Genomic DNA, 18,179 nt, shown 5'->3' on the forward strand with positions numbered 1-18,179 from the left:
AAGCAAAACTTGTTCTTGATTTTAGTTCAAATGTTTTCCATCTATGTGAGGCAATGCACCCACTCCTAACAGTCAGTGAGAATCACACGACTTCTTCCCAGGTTTCTCTTTTTGTTACATTTTTCCCCCCCAGAGCTTACATTCAAAATGTTAAATAAAATGTAACAAATATTATGCATTGTATTTGCCTCTTTTATTACACACTTGATTAAATTAAATTGTTATATTGTTTGTGACACACACTCAGCATTATTCACTGTGTGATTTTATCAGTAATCGGGGCTCATGTGATGTGTGTACAGACAGACATACATACATGCATATATACACGCTACAGTCTGCCTGGACCAATCAGATGGACTTCCGGGTGCCTTTTTAAATATTCATGAAGGGGTGTGGCTGCACACAAAGCATCCATATCTAGAGTATGGCACAAGCGGAACCTGCTGTTACCACGTGGAAAATCATCAAAGGAAGTGTTGAGGACTGGAGGAAAGGGCTGGTTTTTAAACAAATGATTTTACCGTCAGTAAAACTGAGACACCAGCGTGACAGCATTTACCTACTCAAATGTGGCCTGTGCCAAGGACGGGTCTCACACACATATCTCATTCTCCCAGCAACTTTACACATTACACAGAATTATTTTTTTTTGACCAACCGCCACCGACAGTTGTCTTTATAGAGAAGCCATTATCTTTCACTTCTGGTGAAGCTCTGTGGAATGTGAATGTGACACACGGCGAGAGTCATTTTGACGGGACCAAAGATCGCCACTCCTCATAGCTGCCAGGGGCCAACCGCGCCCAACGGGGTCGACTGCGAGGCCAAACGAAAGGCCCGGACTCGGGATCGAATGACTCCTCTCCGACTCGTTTCCCGCGTTCCTCCTGTGTGTGTGTGTGTATACATCCTCCTGCTTGATTTAACATGCGGCTTTCACAGAAAGCACTGATGTCACTCTGGTCCTCAGAGTGTGAGTTCAGAAAAGGGAGGGGGAGCCTGTGCTGACAGCACTCTGGGTCCATGGAGCAACGCGCCTGACTGTCTAACACATGGTCCACAAAGTGCCGTCCAGCAGGGGGCGCCAGAGCCAGCGCCGTATACGAAGGGTGGGAGGAGCCGCCACAGTCAGGCTCGCCCCTCTCCACCTCCCTCATCCCCACCCCCCCTTTTCCTTTTCCTTGAGGTGAAGCCTGGATCCCTCGCAGCCGTGACATCAGAAACCACGCCCCGAGCTGGCAGTTCCGTCCGCCCGGGAGCGAAACGGACCCGCCTCATATCTTGATGTCCTGAGACTCCACCATCTTGGCGAGGGTTTTCTTCACCCGCAGGGCGGTGAGCCGGGAGGCGGGGCTCTGCGTCCAGCACTCGCACATCAGCTTCAGAACAGCCCGGAGGCACTGCGCGGGGAGGGAAGCCTGCCATTAACTTCTAATAAAGCTGCCAGGAAAAACATTCAGCTGGCTCTGCGTGCACACACGATGCATTCGACAGCTCCACCACCTTCCCTTCTTTAATATGTGACCAGTGAAATAAAAGCAACGTTGACATTAAAATCGCTATTCTGTAAAAATAACATGAATAAATGAATAATAATATTGTTATTATTATTATTATTTCCCACAGCCGCCCCTACCTCGTCGCTGCTCCAGCGGTTGGACACGGTGGGCCTCAGGCCCTTCACGCAAACCACTTCCCTCATATCCTCGAAGGAGGGGTCTGCCGGCACCATGCCGCTGTACGGCAGCTGGTACTCCTCTGCTATACCTGCACACAGGAGACAGAGTCAATAAAGCAGCAGGAGAACACACCATGGGGCCACTTAGCCCAGGAGGTAAGAGCGCTTGTCTGGCAGTCGGAGGGTTGCCGGTTCGATCCCCTGCCCTGGGCATGTCGAAGTGTCCCTGAGCAAGACACCTAACCCCTAACCCCTAACTGCTCTGGTGAATGCGAGGCATCAATTGTAAAGCGCTTTGGATAAAAGCGCTATATAAATGCAGTCCATTTACCATTACACCACTAAAATCAGAAAGACAGAGCTAAAGAATGTAATAGTAACTGGCATGAGAGTAGCAGTTATGGGAATAGTAGCTGTGAAGCGGGGACACTAGTTTTGGGGACTGTAGCCGTTTTGTGGGGACAAAAGCTGTGGGGACGGTACTTGTGGGGACAACAGCTGTCCTGTGGGGACGGTAGTTGCAGGTATAAGTGTGTAACGTGCATTTTGTGTGTGTGTGTGTGAGTGTGTTTTTTATTGATGTCTGTAACATGCGTTTTGGGGACAGTAGCTGTTTCGTGGGGGCAATAGTTATGGGGGTAGCAGTTACAGGAACAGCACTGACCTCCTGTGACGCAGCGGCGGGCCATCTCCCAGACGATTAGGCTGTAGCTGTAGATGTCGGCCATGATGTACGCCTGGAACTGGTTCTTGTTTAGGCTGTCGTCCAGCACCTCTGGGGCCATGTATCGCCTGGTACCCACCCGCGAGCTGAGCGGGACATCCACCTCGCTGGTTTCACTGAGGGACACACACACATGCAAATGTAATGCACACAATTTGGCCCACTACAGCTGTGTATGTGTATTGTAGTTTAGTGTAGAGTATTGTATATGTACCTGATAGTATTGAATTGTATGTGAAATTGACAGCCAAACCCAGGGGTATGTGTTGGCGTGTGTGTGTGTGTGTGTGTGTGTGTGTGTGTGCACATACATGTATACAGCACAGTGTATTGTAATGCAGTGCAGTTTAATCTAGTATATGTATAGTGTAGTGCAGTGTAGTGTAACGTGCTGTACTGAAGTGTTATGCAATGTAGTGTAATGTAGCCTACAGTGCAGTGCAGTATAGTGTAGTGCAGTGTAATGTAATGTAGTGTAATGTAGCCTACAGTGCAGTGTAGTATAGTGTAGTGCAGTGTAATGTAATGTAGTGTAATGTAGCCTACAGTGCAGTGCAGTATAGTGTAGTGCAGTGTAATGTAATGTAGTGTAATGTAGCCTACAGTGCAGTGTAGTATAATGTGGTGCAGTGTAATGTAATGTAGTGTAATGTAGCCTACAGTGCAGTGCAGTATAGTGTAGTACAGTGTAATGTAATGTAGTGTAATGTAGCCTACAGTGCAGTGTAGTATAATGTGGTGCAGTGTAATGTAATGTAGTGTAATGTAGCCTACAGTGCAGTGCAGTATAGTGTAGTGCAGTGTAATGTAATGTAGTGTAATGTAGCCTACAGTGCAGTGCAGTATAGTGTAGTGCAGTGTAATGTAATGTAGTGTAATGTAGCCTACAGTGCAGTGCAGTATAGTGTAGTGCAGTGTAATGTAATGTAGTGTAATGTAGCCTACAGTGCAGTGTAGTATAATGTGGTGCAGTGTAATGTAATGTAGTGTAATGTAGCCTACAGTGCAGTGCAGTATAGTGTAGTGCAGTGTAATGTAATGTAGTGTAATGTAGCCTACAGTGCAGTGGAGTATAATGTGGTGCAGTGTAATGTAATGTAGTGTAATGTAGCCTACAGTGCAGTGCAGTATAGTGTAGTGCAGTGTAATGTAATGTAGTGTAATGTAGCCTACAGTGCAGTGTAGTATAATGTGGTGCAGTGTAATGTAATGTAGTGTAATGTAGCCTACAGTGCAGTGCAGTATAGTGTAGTGCAGTGTAATGTAATGTAGTGTAATGTAGCCTACAGTGCAGTGTAGTATAATGTGGTGCAGTGTTATGTAATGTAGTGTAATGTAGCCTACAGTGCAGTGTATGGTAATGTGCTGTACTGAAGTGTAATGTAATGTAATGTAGCCTACAGTGCAGTGTAGTATAATGTGGTGCAGTGTAACGTATACACATACACACACACACACACACACCTGTTGAATTTGACGGCCAGCCCCAGGTCGGCGATGCAGCAGGCGCCGTTCTTCTTGAGGAGGACGTTCTTGCTCTTGAGGTCGCGGTGGGCGATGGCGGGCTTGCCCTGCGTGCCGTAGATCTCGGTGTGCAGGTGGCAGAGGCCGCAGGCGGCGGAGTAGGCCAGCCGCAGCAGGCCGCGGCCGTCCAGCGTGGTGCAGCGCAGGTAGTCGTACAGCGAGCCGTTCTCGTGGTAGTCCGTGATGAGGAAGAGCTGCGTGAAGGCGCCCGTGCTCTTGATGTCCGCCGCGATGAACCCTGGGGGAGACGAGGGAGGGGAGGGGGGGCGGGGTCAGCAAGCCTCGCGATGGCGTAGGGGAAAGGCTGCTACGAGCGTTTTTATTGGCTTCACATAATCTCAGGGAATCTGATTGGACTGATGCACCGCAAACACTTACGCACAGGGACACAGAACTGTACACAAAGGCTCAAAAGCACAGACGCATACAGAGACACAGAGACACAAGCACACAGAAACAGACTTATGCGCAACACACATACGCAAGCACCCACATACACACACACACATGCACACACGCACGCACGCACACACGCACACACGCAGACACGCAGACACGCAGACACACACACGCACGCACACACGCAGACACACACTGCTCATAGGAAACCTTCATAACCGACAGGCCTGGCCTGACGGAACAGCCCAGGAGTGCCACCCTGGGGTGAAACACAGCACCGCGCCTCCCTAATAAGAGGAAGGATGGATGTCTTAATAAAGGGGTACCCAGGATGTTCTCGTGTCTCATGAGGACGGTCTGGTAGATCTCCGTCTCGCGGAACCAGCTGGCCTCCTCGCGGGTGAAGAACACCTTGACGGCCACCTTCTCCCCCCGCCAGCGGCCCAGCCACACCTCGCCGTACCGGCCCTTCCCGATCTGCCGCACCATCTGGATCTGCTTAGCGATGGTGCGCTGCACCTGGGGGAGGGAAAGGGGAGGGGAGGGGAGGGGCGTCAGCTCTGACCTTCGGCAATGGCAGACATGTGACTAGGCGCACACTTTGACCTTTAATACAGGAAGCCGAATACCTCACTAAAACAGGGTCCAGGGGTTCCTGGAGCTCAGTTGACCTCTCCCTAGACACTTCATATATAACCACAGTTATGTGACACAGTTCACCTGAGCCTTGCTTACAGAGAAACTGCAGAGTTCCAGCATCGTGCGTGAATTTGCGTGGGTATGCATTAATATGTAAATCATTCTGAAAGAAGGCGCGCAGCTGCCTTCCACTTCATCGCTCTGCAACCCAGCAGTCACTGCGCAGAAGGCAGCAGAATTTCTGCAGGCGGACTACAAGGTGTTCGGTGTGTGGCACGAATATCCAGCCTAAAACCCTCCCTCCCTGGCCCAATGCCATGGCTGACTGTGCATGGAGGAACCCCTCTGCAGGCCTCTCACCAGTAAGGGGGGGTCATTGCTGGATGTGACAGAAAGCTGTCTCTGAGGAGCGTAAAGTGTGTTAAACACCCTGAGCATCTCTCTCACCAGTAAGGGCATGCCTGGTGGTGGATGTGACAGTAAGCTGTGGTTCTCAGGAGGGTAAAGAGTGTGTGAAACACACAGAGTCTCTCTCACCAGTAAGGGCAGGCTCAGAGGTGGATGTGACAGAAAGACGTGTTTCTGAGGAGGGTAAAGAGTGTGTGAAACACACTGAGAGTCTCTCTCACCAGTAAGGGCAGGCCTGGTGGTGGATGTGACAGTAAGCTGTGTTTCTGAGGAGGGTAAAGAGAGTCTCTCTCACCAGTAAGGGCAGGCCTGGTGGTGGATGTGACAGTAAGCTGTTTCTGAAGAGGGTAAAGAGTGTCTCTCTCACCAGTAAGGGCAGGCCCTGAGGTGGATGTGACAGTAAGCTGTGTTTCTGAGGAGGGTAAAGAGTGTGTGAAACACACTGAGAGTCTCTCTCACCAGTAAGGGCAGGCCTGGTGGTGGATGTGACAGTAAGCTGTGTTTCTGAAGAAGGTAAGGAGTGTGTGACACACTGAGAGTCTCTCTCACCAGTAAGGGCAGGCCCTGAGGTGGATGTGACAGTAAGCTGTGTTTCTGAAGAGGGTAAAGAGAGTCTCTCTCACCAGTAAGGGCAGGCCTGGTGGTGGATGTGACAGTAAGCTGTGTTTCTGAGGAGGGTAAAGAGTGTGTGAGACACACTGAGAGTCTCTCTCACCAGTAAGGGCAGGCCTGGTGGTGGATATGACAGAAAGCTGTGTTTCTGAAGAGGGTAAAGAGTGTCTCTCTCACCAGTAAGGGCAGGCCCAGCCCGCTGCCCGTGCTCGACTGGCTCATCAGGTCCTTCAGTGAGTCTCCTGCTGGGATGAAGGCCTCGTCCCGCACCAGCTCCCGCTGATACCGCCGCCTCTCCGCCTGCCACTTGTACCTGCAAAACACGTTATATACTTATACCTGCAAAGCACATGTGCATTATACACTTATACCTGCAAAACACACGTGCATTACACACTTATACCTGCGAAACGTGCATTATACACTTATACCTGCAAAACACATGTTATACACTTATACCTGCAAAATGTGCATTATACACTTATACCTGCAAAACGCATGTTATACACTTATACCTGCAAAACACACATGCATCACACACTTATACCTGCAAAACACACACGCATTACACACTTATACCTGCGAAACGCATGTTACACACTTATACCTGCGAAACGTGCATTATACACTTATACCTGCAAAACGCATGTTACACACTTATACCTGCAAAACGTGCATTATACACTTATACCTGCGAAACGTGCATTATACACTTATACCTCCAAAACACACATGCATTATACACTTATACCTGCGAAACGTGCATTATACACTTATACCTCCAAAACACACATGCATTACACACTTATACCTGCGAAACGTGCATTATACACTTATACCTGCGAAACGTGCATTATACACTTATACCTCCAAAACACACATGCATTACACACTTATACCTGCGAAACGTGCATTACACACTTACACCTGCAAAACGTGCATTATACACTTATACCTCCAAAACACACATGCATTACACACTTATACCTGCGAAACGTGCATTATACACTTATACCTGCGAAACGTGCATTATACACTTATACCTCCAAAACACACATGCATTACACACTTATACCTGCGAAACGTGCATTATACACTTATACCTGCGAAACGTGCATTATACACTTATACCTCCAAAACACACATGCATTACACACTTATACCTGCGAAACGTGCATTATACACTTATACCTGCGAAACGTGCATTATACACTTATACCTCCAAAACACACATGCATTACACACTTATACCTGCGAAACGTGCATTATACACTTATACCTGCGAAACGTGCATTATACACTTATACCTCCAAAACACACATGCATTACACACTTATACCTGCGAAACGTGCATTATACACTTATACCTGCGAAACGTGCATTATACACTTATACCTCCAAAACACACATGCATTATACACTTATACCTGCGAAACGTGCATTATACACTTATACCTGCAAAACGCATGTTACACACTTATACCTCCAAAGCGCATGTTACACACTTATACCTCCAAAGCGCATGTTACACACTTATACCTGCGAAACGTGCATTACACACTTACACCTGCAAAACGCATGTTACACACTTATACCTCCAAAACGCATGTTACACACTTATACCTCCAAAGCGCATGTTACACACTTATACCTCCAAAGCGCATGTTACACACTTATACCTGCAAAACACACATGCATTATACACTTATACCTCCAAAGCGCATGTTACACACTTATACCTCCAAAGCGCATGTTACACACTTATACCTCCAAAGCGCATGTTACACACTTATACCTCCAAAGCGCATGTTACACTTTTACCTGCAGAGCAGTTTTTTCCCCCCTTTGCTAAAACTGAATTTTTTTCAGTAGTCATACAGTTACATCTGAAGAGGGAGAATCACATCCCTATCACCCCCCTGCATAAACAATCTCTCCCCAGCTTTCCTACTGTCTTTTAAAGCAGTGCTATTTTCTTAGTTAGTACTGCAGCACAGAATCTGAACACGACCCAGTATCAATTAGCCAGACACCCAGCTAGAGACACGACTCAGTCTCTCCCAGCTGAGAACGTCGTCGGCCTGAAGCTCCCCAGCGCGGTAAATTAAACAGGCACATGGCCAAACGAACAAGCGGAGGGGGGAGGAGGGTGGGGGGAGGGCAGGTGCAGGCGGAGCAGATGTAAAACTGTACCTGTAATAGCAGACCACCATGACGGCGATGAGGGTGCAGCAGCAGACCGTCACCGAGATCAAAATGGCGATCCAGTGTGCGCTGGAAAACAGCGGGTCTGTGGGAACAGGAAGAAGAACATTCTCTATGTGACGTAGATCAGGGGTGGGGCTTGTGAGGTCAGGCTCTCAGCCACGGAGCTGGACGGGGACTTCACTACACATGAACGCCTCAGTGAAAAAAACGGATCATTATCACCCCAGCAGCAGTGACAGTGGCAGCAGTGACCGTGGCAGCAGTGACAGTGGCAGCAGTGGCAGCGGCAGCAGTGGCAGCGGCAGCAGTGACCGTGGCAGCAGTGACAGTGGCAGCAGTGACAGCGGCAGCAGTTACAGCGGCAGCAGTGGCAGCGGCAGCAGTGGCAGCGGCAGCAGTGACAGTGGCAGCAGTGACAGCGGCAGCAGTGACAGTGGTAGCAGTGGCAGCGGCAGCAGTGACAGCGGCAGCAGTGACAGCGGCAGCAGTGACAGCGGCAGCAGTGACAGTGGTAGCAGTGACAGCGGCAGCAGTGACAGCGGCAGCAGTGACAGTGGCAGCAGTGACAGTGGTAGCAGTGACAGTGGTAGCAGTGACAGTGGTAGCAGTGGCAGCGGCAGCAGTGACAGTGGTAGCAGTGACAGCGGCAGCAGTGACAGTGGCAGCAGTGACCGTGGCAGCAGTGACCGTGGCAGCAGTGACAGCGGCAGCAGTGACAGTGGTAGCAGTGACCGTGGTAGCAGCAGCCGGACTAGCGTGACCAGTTATATTCGCTCGAGGTGGGAACTGAACGTGGGCCTCCAACTCGCCCAAGGACTCCAAAGGCAAACGCGTTACCAGACAGCCAAAGGGCGAAATCGCGCCTGGCCGAGGGCGACGCCCTTATTTTGAATGGGAGGGCTGTGTCGACGGTACGGTCTCGTAACTCGCTGCGAGGCCTCAGCTTTACGCCACCTCACTGCGGTCGCTACGCAATAGCCAAGCTACAGCCGCTGCTTCCGCCGGCGAGTCTGACGTCAAATGCTACACCTCACCTCGTGTGACGGCCGGGGGGAGCTCAGGCTGCAGGTCCCGGTTGCAGAAGTCCGTCTGGCAGCACTGGATCGTCCGTCTGGCCTGGGCGAGCGGAGAATCCTGGGATACGGGAGGATTATTACTTTTATTACAGCAGTCACTTAATTCTGCGATGCTAACCTTCTGAGCTAAGCGCTTTGTACGACAGAATCCATTAAATAAATAGATTTAAAATGAGACGAGCATTGCAACGATAAATCGCAAAACTGCGCTTTGTAATATACGTTATAATAAATGCGGATGTTGTTCCCCCTCATTTACCTTGCACTGAAAGTGGGAGCCTTCGTACTTCACGCAGCCGAAGCTCAGGACGGCCTCTCCCTGCTCGTCCTCCTCTATGATGGCGAAGCATTGCCCGTTGGTCCTGTGAGTGAACGCGCGCGCGAGAGTGAGCACGCAGAATACGCAACACAGACACGCACGGGCAATCAGGGAAACGGCCTGACACCCCGAAAAGGGGAAGCCCGAAGTGAGGCACAGTGAAACTGTCATGGCATCAGTGAGGGGGGAATTGTGGGTATGAATAATAACGTTAAAAAAGGTGACAAAATGGGTGGGCCTGGGAAAGTTGGCAGGCCAGCATAAGGGGGCGGGCCAGCGTAAGGGGGTGGGCCAGCGTAAGGGGGCGGGCCTACATAAGGTGGCCGGCCAGCGTAAGGGGGCGGGCCTGTGTAAGGGGGCGGGCCAGCGTAAGGGGGCGGGCCTGCATAAGGGGGCGGGCCAGCGTAAGGGGGCAGTGTAAGGGGGCGGGGCTGTGTAAGGGGGCGCGCCAGCGTAAGGGGGCGCGCCAGCGTAAGGGGGCGGGCCAGCGTAAGGGGGCGGGCCAGCGTAAGGGGGCGGGCCTGCGTAAGGGGGCGGGCCAGCGTAAGGGGGCGGGCCTGCGTAAGGGGGCGGGCCAGCGTAAGGGGGCAGTGTAAGGGGGCGGGGCTGTGTAAGGGGGCAGGCCAGCGTAAGGGGGCAGGCCAGTGTAAGGGGGCGGGCCAGCGTAAGGGGGCGGGCCTGTGTAAGGGGGCGGATGCTCACCTGCAGGTGCTGTTGGTGGCGTCCTTGGGGCAGTGGCCAGAGCAGTAGCAGCTGAGGAACCGCGGGGCATCCTCGGGGGACAGCGTCCCGCCTTCCCCGGGCCCCGGGGCCCTCCAGGGGCCGGGACTGTGCTTCACCCCTGTGCCCTGGAGCACGTAGTCCGGGTCCTGTCCGCCTGAGGAGAGGAGAGAGGGGGGGGGGACGGTGAGAAGCAGGGTTCTGAACCCTAAACAGTCTGAGCGTGCGATCATCCGGGGAGGGGTACGATTTCCACTCTGTAAGAACGGAGCAGCTCAGTGCAGCATCAGGGTCAGGGGATGATACCCTGATGGATTATTAGCCAGGTACAAGGGAAACAACCAAGCTGGCCAACAATGCAGCAGAGGGGCCAGCAAGGGTGGTATGAGGAGAAACCACCGACTACAATGGAATCGATTTTTTCTTACTTTTAAATATATAGGCCTACATTTTTTCTAAATAGTCATCAATTGAAAATGGGCATTTGGTAGAGAAGTGAAAGAGAGAGAGAAAAGAAGAGAGCGAGAGAGACAGAAGGTGGGAAAGAGAGGATGGAAGAGAGAAAGAAAAAAGAGACAGAGAAAGAAAGAGCAATATGTGCTGAAACATGAGAAGGCCTCCCTCTCTCCCTCCCTCCCCATCTGCACTGCCTCCCTGGTGGGGGGGGGGGGGCACTTCCTGCAGACTCTCACAGCGCACCTTCCAGTTCAGACATGCCCATGAAAGCCCTCCAAACCTACACTTTACAAAGCTCTCTGAGCTTCTCCCGCTCCCTCCTGTCTCCAACACAGCCCACACTCCCAGCCTGGACCATTTTTACAACCACTGTGCCTCAGGGTCCTGAAAACACCGACGTCTTCGCCATTTAAGATCAGCCTTGGCCTCCGTAATACACTGCTGCTTTATTTTAAGCCTGCTTCCACGCATTTAAAGCGCTAATGTTTCCGTATCAAACTCATTGGACTCTGTGAAGTCATGAACTACGGGGAACAGGAGCCCTTTTGTAGTGTCTCAGCGCTGCCACATATCTGGAGATGGCAATCTAAATGCCAGTGGGTACGTGTACACTGCATGCCTGTATTAAAAAAAAAAATAAAATGAAAAAAAGTTAGGGGTGGAGTTGGGCAGAACGATAAAAGAGGAGGAGTGTGGAAAATCACAACAGCACTTCCTAAACTTACGATGTGAGAAGAATGGGGGGGGGGGGGGGGGGGCTGCACGCATTCTTCTGCTGAACAACAAACCGCAAACTACAAAGGCCAAGAGTCCCAGAGCAAACAGCGATTAGGCAAACGGCGAGGCGGGGTCCATCGGGGCCCCAGAAAATGAACCGTAATGGGAGACAATTGGCTCCATTATCGGGGGAGCTATCTAAACCTCTGGGGCCGGGGGGGGGGGCTTGCGGCTTTGAATCTCACAGCACTTATATCAGTGAGAAAACAGAGCAGAGATAACAGGGCTCCCACAACTTTAATCCACCTCCACCCCCCCCCAACAACCTCCCCCTACACCCCCATTACTGCACAGGCAGCCCTGTGACTGAGAAACCCCCCCCTCTCCCCCTCCCAAACTCCCAAACCCCAACAGTACTTCTTAATCTCCAGCCACATTCCGTCTAACAACAACGTGGCCTCCCTCTGGGGGATAATGGCCTAGCCCAACACAAGTTTGCCCTTTACTGCTTATGGCCTTCTAATTTTTTGTTACAAGAAGTAAATGCTAATTATTCTTTCATTACATGTGCTTCTGACCCGGCACCCAAACAAACTTTCATTAGTTTTCATTAATTAGTTATTTACTTCGAAATGAGTTAGAATTCTGAGTTGAGCTCATCGAAACCCTGCGATGCAGAACGAGGCCTCTGCCAGGGAGAGACGGCGTCCGCGTCCTTCGTCGCGGTCGTGGCGATGAAGCGGCTCGCCTTCGCTGCTTCAGTCTTCCGGTCCCGTCTCCTGAAGCTGAGTTCGGCTCGGACGACCCGTGTGAGGTGAGCCGTTACGGTCTGGTGGAGCCGACGCAGCTCAAGCCCCCTGTGGGTGGTGCCCCTGGGCCAGTCTGAGAGAGTGGCACAGACGGACTCTCTCAACCCCGGGGAAGGTCTACGCCTCCAATCGATGAGACCGCAGCGACAGAAGAACAGTTATGAAACTCTGCGTGTTTCTGCTCAATGATATTTCGGTGTTAGGTATTAAACTGTGGATTATTCTGGGGTTATGTCTGAAACAGTGGATGTTTCTGTTTAATGATATCTTCAGGGGGTTTAGGTCCATAACAGTGGATGCTTCTGCTTCAAATTTGTGGTCAGGGCTAAAGCAGGCCGTGTTTGTTTTATATTTATTGGATCGCGCTGCAAGGCCATTAACCAAGAAAGCCCTCGAATGCCCTTGAGGGCCCAAAGACACTGCAGGCTGGAGCCAGATCAAACACCCCAGCTCTTAAACACGAGAGCCGAGGCCCAGCTCTCCCTCCCCCATTTAAACTTCAACGCAAGGAGCAATCAAAGAAAAACACAGCCGAGCCAAGCGCTGCAACCGCTCGTGTGCGTCAGAGATCAGAAATCTTATTTTCGTTGTTAATAAGAGTGTTAATCATCCACCGAAGGGAGGTTTTGAATTCATTTATCTTGTAATCTTTCAAAGTGTAGGCTTTTTGGAATGTTTTTTCCTTTTCAAAAAACTCTAGTGTTCTAGAACTCCAATGCTTAGAATGATCGGAAGTGATTGTCCCGTCAGCATCGGAATGTTCAGTGACGAACATTCTAATCGCATGTTTGTGATGCCCAACGAGCACATTAAAGCGTTCGGCCTCGTTTTGGATCGTGCCTGGGCTCAGCAGAGACGCGGGCGGTTCGCCGGTCAGGGTCAGGGTCCGCTGGAGGAGACAGGGAGGCGCGTGACGCCGGCGACGTTAACGCGGTTTCCTGTCCTGAACTCCACCCGAAAGTCCACGTGGGTTCTCCTACAGTCTGCGAGCTCGCGCAGCGAGCAGCCCAAACTTCACACCCAAAAAAACATAGCAGAGAGACGAAAGAGGGGTAACCCTTACAACAGAATGTGATGGGTGTCTCAGAGAGGATTCTGGGTACAATAAGGACATTTACAACTACAAGTTAGCAGAAGAGAGAGGGCTGACCCAGGGCTGAAACTTGTTTTTTTTTCTTTTTTAATTCTCGGGTCTTCTGAGATCCCGGTGCCTCTTAACAGAAATGAGTCCTTGAGGAAAAGGTGATGCTGGGAATTTCCTGTGCCTCACAGAAAGGCTCGGGTCTTAGAGCTTCACAGAGCCTGCTTGCACATGTGGCCTGACTTTACTACTGGTGTCTCTGGAGCCTGAAGGCAAACAGTGTACATTCAGGCGCGCACACACACACAGACACACACACACACACACACAGACACAGTAATGAAGAATCACACACTTCAAGGCCTGCCAGCACCCTCACACACAACCAACACCCTCACACACAACCAACAACAACAACAACCCTCAGGGCGCAGTGCTGCACGTGGCCAGCAGGAGGCTCGGCGAGCGGCTGAACGGAGGAGGAGGGGTCGGTGGGGGAGGGGGGAGGGGGGAGGGGGGTACAGGAGTCATTTAGCCAGCGCTGAGGCCTGGGGGCACGCGGGGTTGTCTGCTCCACACCTTGACGAGCCTCGGCGTAGGACGTGCCAGCTGTCCTGCCCTGTTGTCAGCACAACAAAGACTAAACAAAAGATGAATAAGCGGCAATGGGGAGGCCCATTAACCCGCTAACAGCCAATTTCACCTCTTTTGTTTCCTCCGAAAACCGTCAATGGGAGACGCCGAAGGGAACTCAAACCTGCCAGGTGGCTGGTGTTAGAAAACGGAGCTGGGGCAGGCGAAACGAACCAGCCTCCGGCTAAGATTATTATCCTTATTTTAAAGTGGGCCGCAGAAAAAAAACAAACAAATTCTTTAAGAGTTTGTGAGCGCGACCCGGGAAAGGGCATTCGGTTAGACGTGCCCGAGCAGAAGCCGTGGAGCTTTCTGCAGAAAGCGTAGCAGGACAGCCGAACGCTAACTCCTCTGGTTCTGAGGCCCAGCGGCCTCCAGCAGAGGATCCTAATTCAGAGCGGGCGACCCTACGAGGGCGATTCCTGCGGGTCTGTAAACCCTGGCCTATGTCAGACCTTCCTCCCTCCCACTCGTGCGGCTGACAGCAGCCTCAACCCCCCCCCCCCTCCACCCTCCCTCCTCCCCCCTCCCCACGGAAACTTCCGGAGGGCAGACGGGTGTGTGGAGCGTACGAGCTGAGCTGTACGAGGTCCCCGCCGGCGCAATACAGGAAACGGTTAATGTGTCAGAGAGCGCGGGGCCGCTGACAATACAGCTCAACGAGCTTCCTGTAGCAGGGCCCGGCCGGGAGAGGCCCGGGGAGCCGGGGGAGGGAGGGAGGACAGCGCGCGGGGCGGGGTGAACCCAGGCAGCAGGGGGCGCTGTAAATCAAGCCCCCTGCTAACCTCAGGCCTCAGGATTAGGGGAATTTTCAGGGGCATGTACCCTTTGGGAAAAAAAGAGGGGGGGAAAAAAGGAAGAAGGTGAAGGGGTGGTGAGACTGGACCGGGCCAGACCCTTAATGTCTAGCACATGGCTCCCCTGTCATCACAGCTCAGCTGAGCCCGGCTGACGCGTCGTTTGGGAGGTCCCTGCGAGATGAGGCCTGGGGCCATGCTTCCGCCCTGCCCATGCCCATGTTCGTTCGCCTACTGCTTCTCCGGCCACTTCCACACGCGCGTTTCCTTGGTGACGGAGCGCCGTGGTGAAAGGAGCTGACGTGGTGGGTGACGGGGGGGGGAGGAGTTAGGGAGAGGGGGCGGGCGCTGCTCCTGCTACTCCTAATGACAGGGAAGAGCGTTTTTTCCTCTGAGTAAGCTTTTTTTATTCCCTTCCTTTGGTTTCAACAGCACCGCAAATATTACACCCACTGGAGTCGGTGTGATAAAGGGGAGAAAACTGATCCTTCCAGCTCCACCACCAAACCCCCCCCCCCCCCCACCAAAGACTCCACACACCCCCTCACCCCACGGTTCAGATGACGCACAGCTCTCCTCTAGCCCCTCACTGTTTTTTACAGGGACGGGCTCTGCTACTTCACGGTTTTTGGTTTTCCTTGCTAACCCTGAGTCGCTGCTCTCCATACGCGCTTTCCAGAAGCCGCCACAAAAAAAAAAGAGTGGACAAAACTTTTTTTTTTTAAAGCACCGTTGTCGTTTGACGGCGAGCTATTTCACTAGGCCGCAGCCCGCGATGAAAAGACACGACCGAAGAGCACCAGACACACGCTGAGGGTAGAAAAAAACAAAAAAAACAAAAAACGATAACGGGGGGCGCCGGCCTCTAAACCGGTGACTTCCGTTAGAGCTGAACGCCGGGGCCAAGAACGTTTGACGTCAAACGAGTCCGAGCGCTGCCAAGAGGACCGAGCAACACACGCTCCCCAGCATTCTGAAGGGCCGAGCCGTGTTTGTGAAGGCCTCTTCCGCTCGGCGGAGCTGAGTAACGGAGCTCTGTGATCAGGGCGGTCTGAATGTCTCTGCGTTTCGGTTTCCATTGTGAGGTTATCTGGAGGGTAAATATTGTCTAAGCCAGGGGAGCGCGGGTGGGGGGGGGGGTTGGGGGGTGTATCTCAGCCAAATGGCTCTCAGTGGGGCGGCTGTATTCACTGAGAGCACTCAATCAAGACCCCCTACCCTCTCACGTTAGAGCAGTCAAACAGTGTGATAACACCCCTCCCATCCCCCACACACACACACACACACACATTCCAACACAACGCTCCACACACTTTTCCTTGCCTCTACATTCACGCTCTCCAAACCTCTGACTGACCAGTCTGTCCTGATTGGTCAGGTAATGGCTAATGGCTAGTTGGAAGTGGGACAGGAAACAACACCCATCTTCGCAAAACTCTACATGTGGAATCCTGGTGACTTTAGCGCGCGTTATGCGTAAGCCGCCATTACGGCTCCCGGCTGCAGGCCAGTACCAGGAAATGGAAGCCTATGCTACAGGCGACATTAGAAATGGCCTTACCTCGCACGAGGGGTCGGAAAGAAAGTTACTTACTGCAGCATAGATACAGCCAAGTGACATACAGTGGTTGAGGAAATGGGCTTGTTACCAGATGACTAAACAGGCTCCATTGCCAAGACGGGGATCTAGAGCAGGACCAAGGCTGAACTATACCCATAGTGGGCCCCAGGGCAAAACAATTTAGAGGTCCTCCCCTCCTCCGTTAAATTAAATTAATGCACGTTAACAGGCATGCTAAACTATTTCCTATTTCCACCCCCACCCCACCCCTCCAATGTTCAGGGGCCCCTGGGGTTGTTCCCCGTATTGCCCAGTTGGTAACCCGGCCAAGCTAGCTAGCACAAAACATTCTCACAATGTTGCTGCCATGAAGCGGCAAAGTTATAACATTGATAAAACATTCAAGTAACGTTGTGCGAGCATTTTGTGTTCAGCTGGGCTGAGCAGGACACCTTACTACTTTAGAAGTTGCACAAGGGAATGTCAGGGCACTTACAGTGTAACCTCTGCTCTAATCACTAAGACTAGCAGATACATACTGAAAATCCACAACGTGCCAAACTTTAAAGACCAAAATCACTTCTCAATATCTTCTCCGCATTAACTGCTGCGGTAAATCTCAGACCCAAATTATATCAGAGAGACAGAGACAGAGTGATAGAGATAAAGAGAATGTGTGTTTTTCTAATAGTTAATGTTCTTTTAATAGGCTCTTACCTTCTGCCCGGAGTGTGAGGAAGAAGCAGGCTCCTAGAACGGTGACGTGGGCCAGAATTCCCGCCATCCCGCTAAGAAACTGGAGTTTCGTAATCCCGCAACACGGTTGGCCTGTGGGGGAGTTATCAAGGCCCCGCCCAAAGATGGAAGGGGTGGAGCTTTATGAGAGCGCAGAAAAACGAAAGCTATCTTCTCACTGGTTCTTCTCGTCCACAATCCTGAAACAAGAGATAACATTCGAATTAGTTAAATTTAATTCATAGCTGTGAAATCAATTCAATACCTGAAAAGGAATCAAGCGGAACTGTGCAAATCACAAAAGGCTCTCTCTGGTACAAAAAAAAAGAAAAAGGTTTTTATATTTTTAAATTTTCTTTGTTTTTTTGTATGTTTTTTAATAATTACGAACAACAAATTTTCACAAAAAGGCATTTTGGCAAAAACAAATAGCGATCGGCTACTGTAAGTAGCTGACTATCATTTATGTTTAATGATCCCCTGGAATCACAAACTACGATGGTCAACTTACGAGGGTGCAAGGGAAGGGAACGAGGGAACAAAGGAAAACAGTGACTGTAGTAAGATGCATGTGAGGGGAAGGGTCAGAGGTGATAGGTCAGGGGTCGTGAGGAAAGGTCAGCCCGTGCTCTGATGAAGCCGAGTCAACCGTGACAGCTACCTCTTTGCTCCCTCGAGCCTTTCCTCTTGATGTCACTCTCCAGCGAATCGGCGCTCGCCAGATAACATTTTAACGGGAGCCATTTGAACCGCAGGCTTTTTCTCTGATGAACACCCGCAGGCAAGACGGGCTCAAATTCAGAACTGGATCCAGGAACAAAAACCAAGTCTCGGCCCCGCTGGGCTCGACCTCCTCACCCCGTGAGCTGGGCGCTCTTCCTAAACAACTAAACCCAGTAGAAATGTCTATGCAAGGACGTGCTGTAGTTATGAGTGCTTAGCCCCTGTCTCCCCCCCCCCCCCACCCAAATTAGGTTTGGGGAGGGCCGGTGCATGTGGGGGACCGTGGCCAGTGACCTGTGGTGATCCTTATACTCTACCGTGTCCAAGCTCTCCTCCATCCAACAGGACGAGACAGGC

At 51.4% G+C, this 18,179-nt stretch overlaps 1 protein-coding gene across 2 annotated transcripts in view; it reads right to left on the minus strand.

Moving 5' to 3' along the window:
• Positions 1-108: 108 nt before the first annotated feature.
• LOC118220994 (bone morphogenetic protein receptor type-1A-like) overlaps positions 109-18,179 on the minus strand; it is a 37,865-nt gene continuing 19,794 nt past the window's right edge. For both annotated transcript variants that reach the window (XM_035405530.1, XM_035405531.1), the window contains exons 3-13: positions 17,082-17,299; positions 10,293-10,467; positions 9,531-9,633; positions 9,230-9,329; positions 8,181-8,277; positions 6,165-6,300; positions 4,655-4,847; positions 3,870-4,167; positions 2,346-2,521; positions 1,640-1,770; positions 109-1,403 (exon numbers count right to left, since the gene is read on the minus strand). In XM_035405530.1, the coding sequence (XP_035261421.1) occupies positions 1,278-1,403; positions 1,640-1,770; positions 2,346-2,521; positions 3,870-4,167; positions 4,655-4,847; positions 6,165-6,300; positions 8,181-8,277; positions 9,230-9,329; positions 9,531-9,633; positions 10,293-10,467; positions 17,082-17,148 (1,602 nt within the window). In that variant the 5' untranslated portion in view covers positions 17,149-17,299 and the 3' untranslated portion in view covers positions 109-1,277. The remainder of the gene's footprint in view (positions 1,404-1,639; positions 1,771-2,345; positions 2,522-3,869; positions 4,168-4,654; positions 4,848-6,164; positions 6,301-8,180; positions 8,278-9,229; positions 9,330-9,530; positions 9,634-10,292; positions 10,468-17,081; positions 17,300-18,179) is intronic.

This window comes from Anguilla anguilla, chromosome 2, assembly GCF_013347855.1.
Source record: "Anguilla anguilla isolate fAngAng1 chromosome 2, fAngAng1.pri, whole genome shotgun sequence".
In the NCBI taxonomy this organism is placed as follows: Eukaryota; Metazoa; Chordata; class Actinopteri; order Anguilliformes; family Anguillidae; genus Anguilla; species Anguilla anguilla.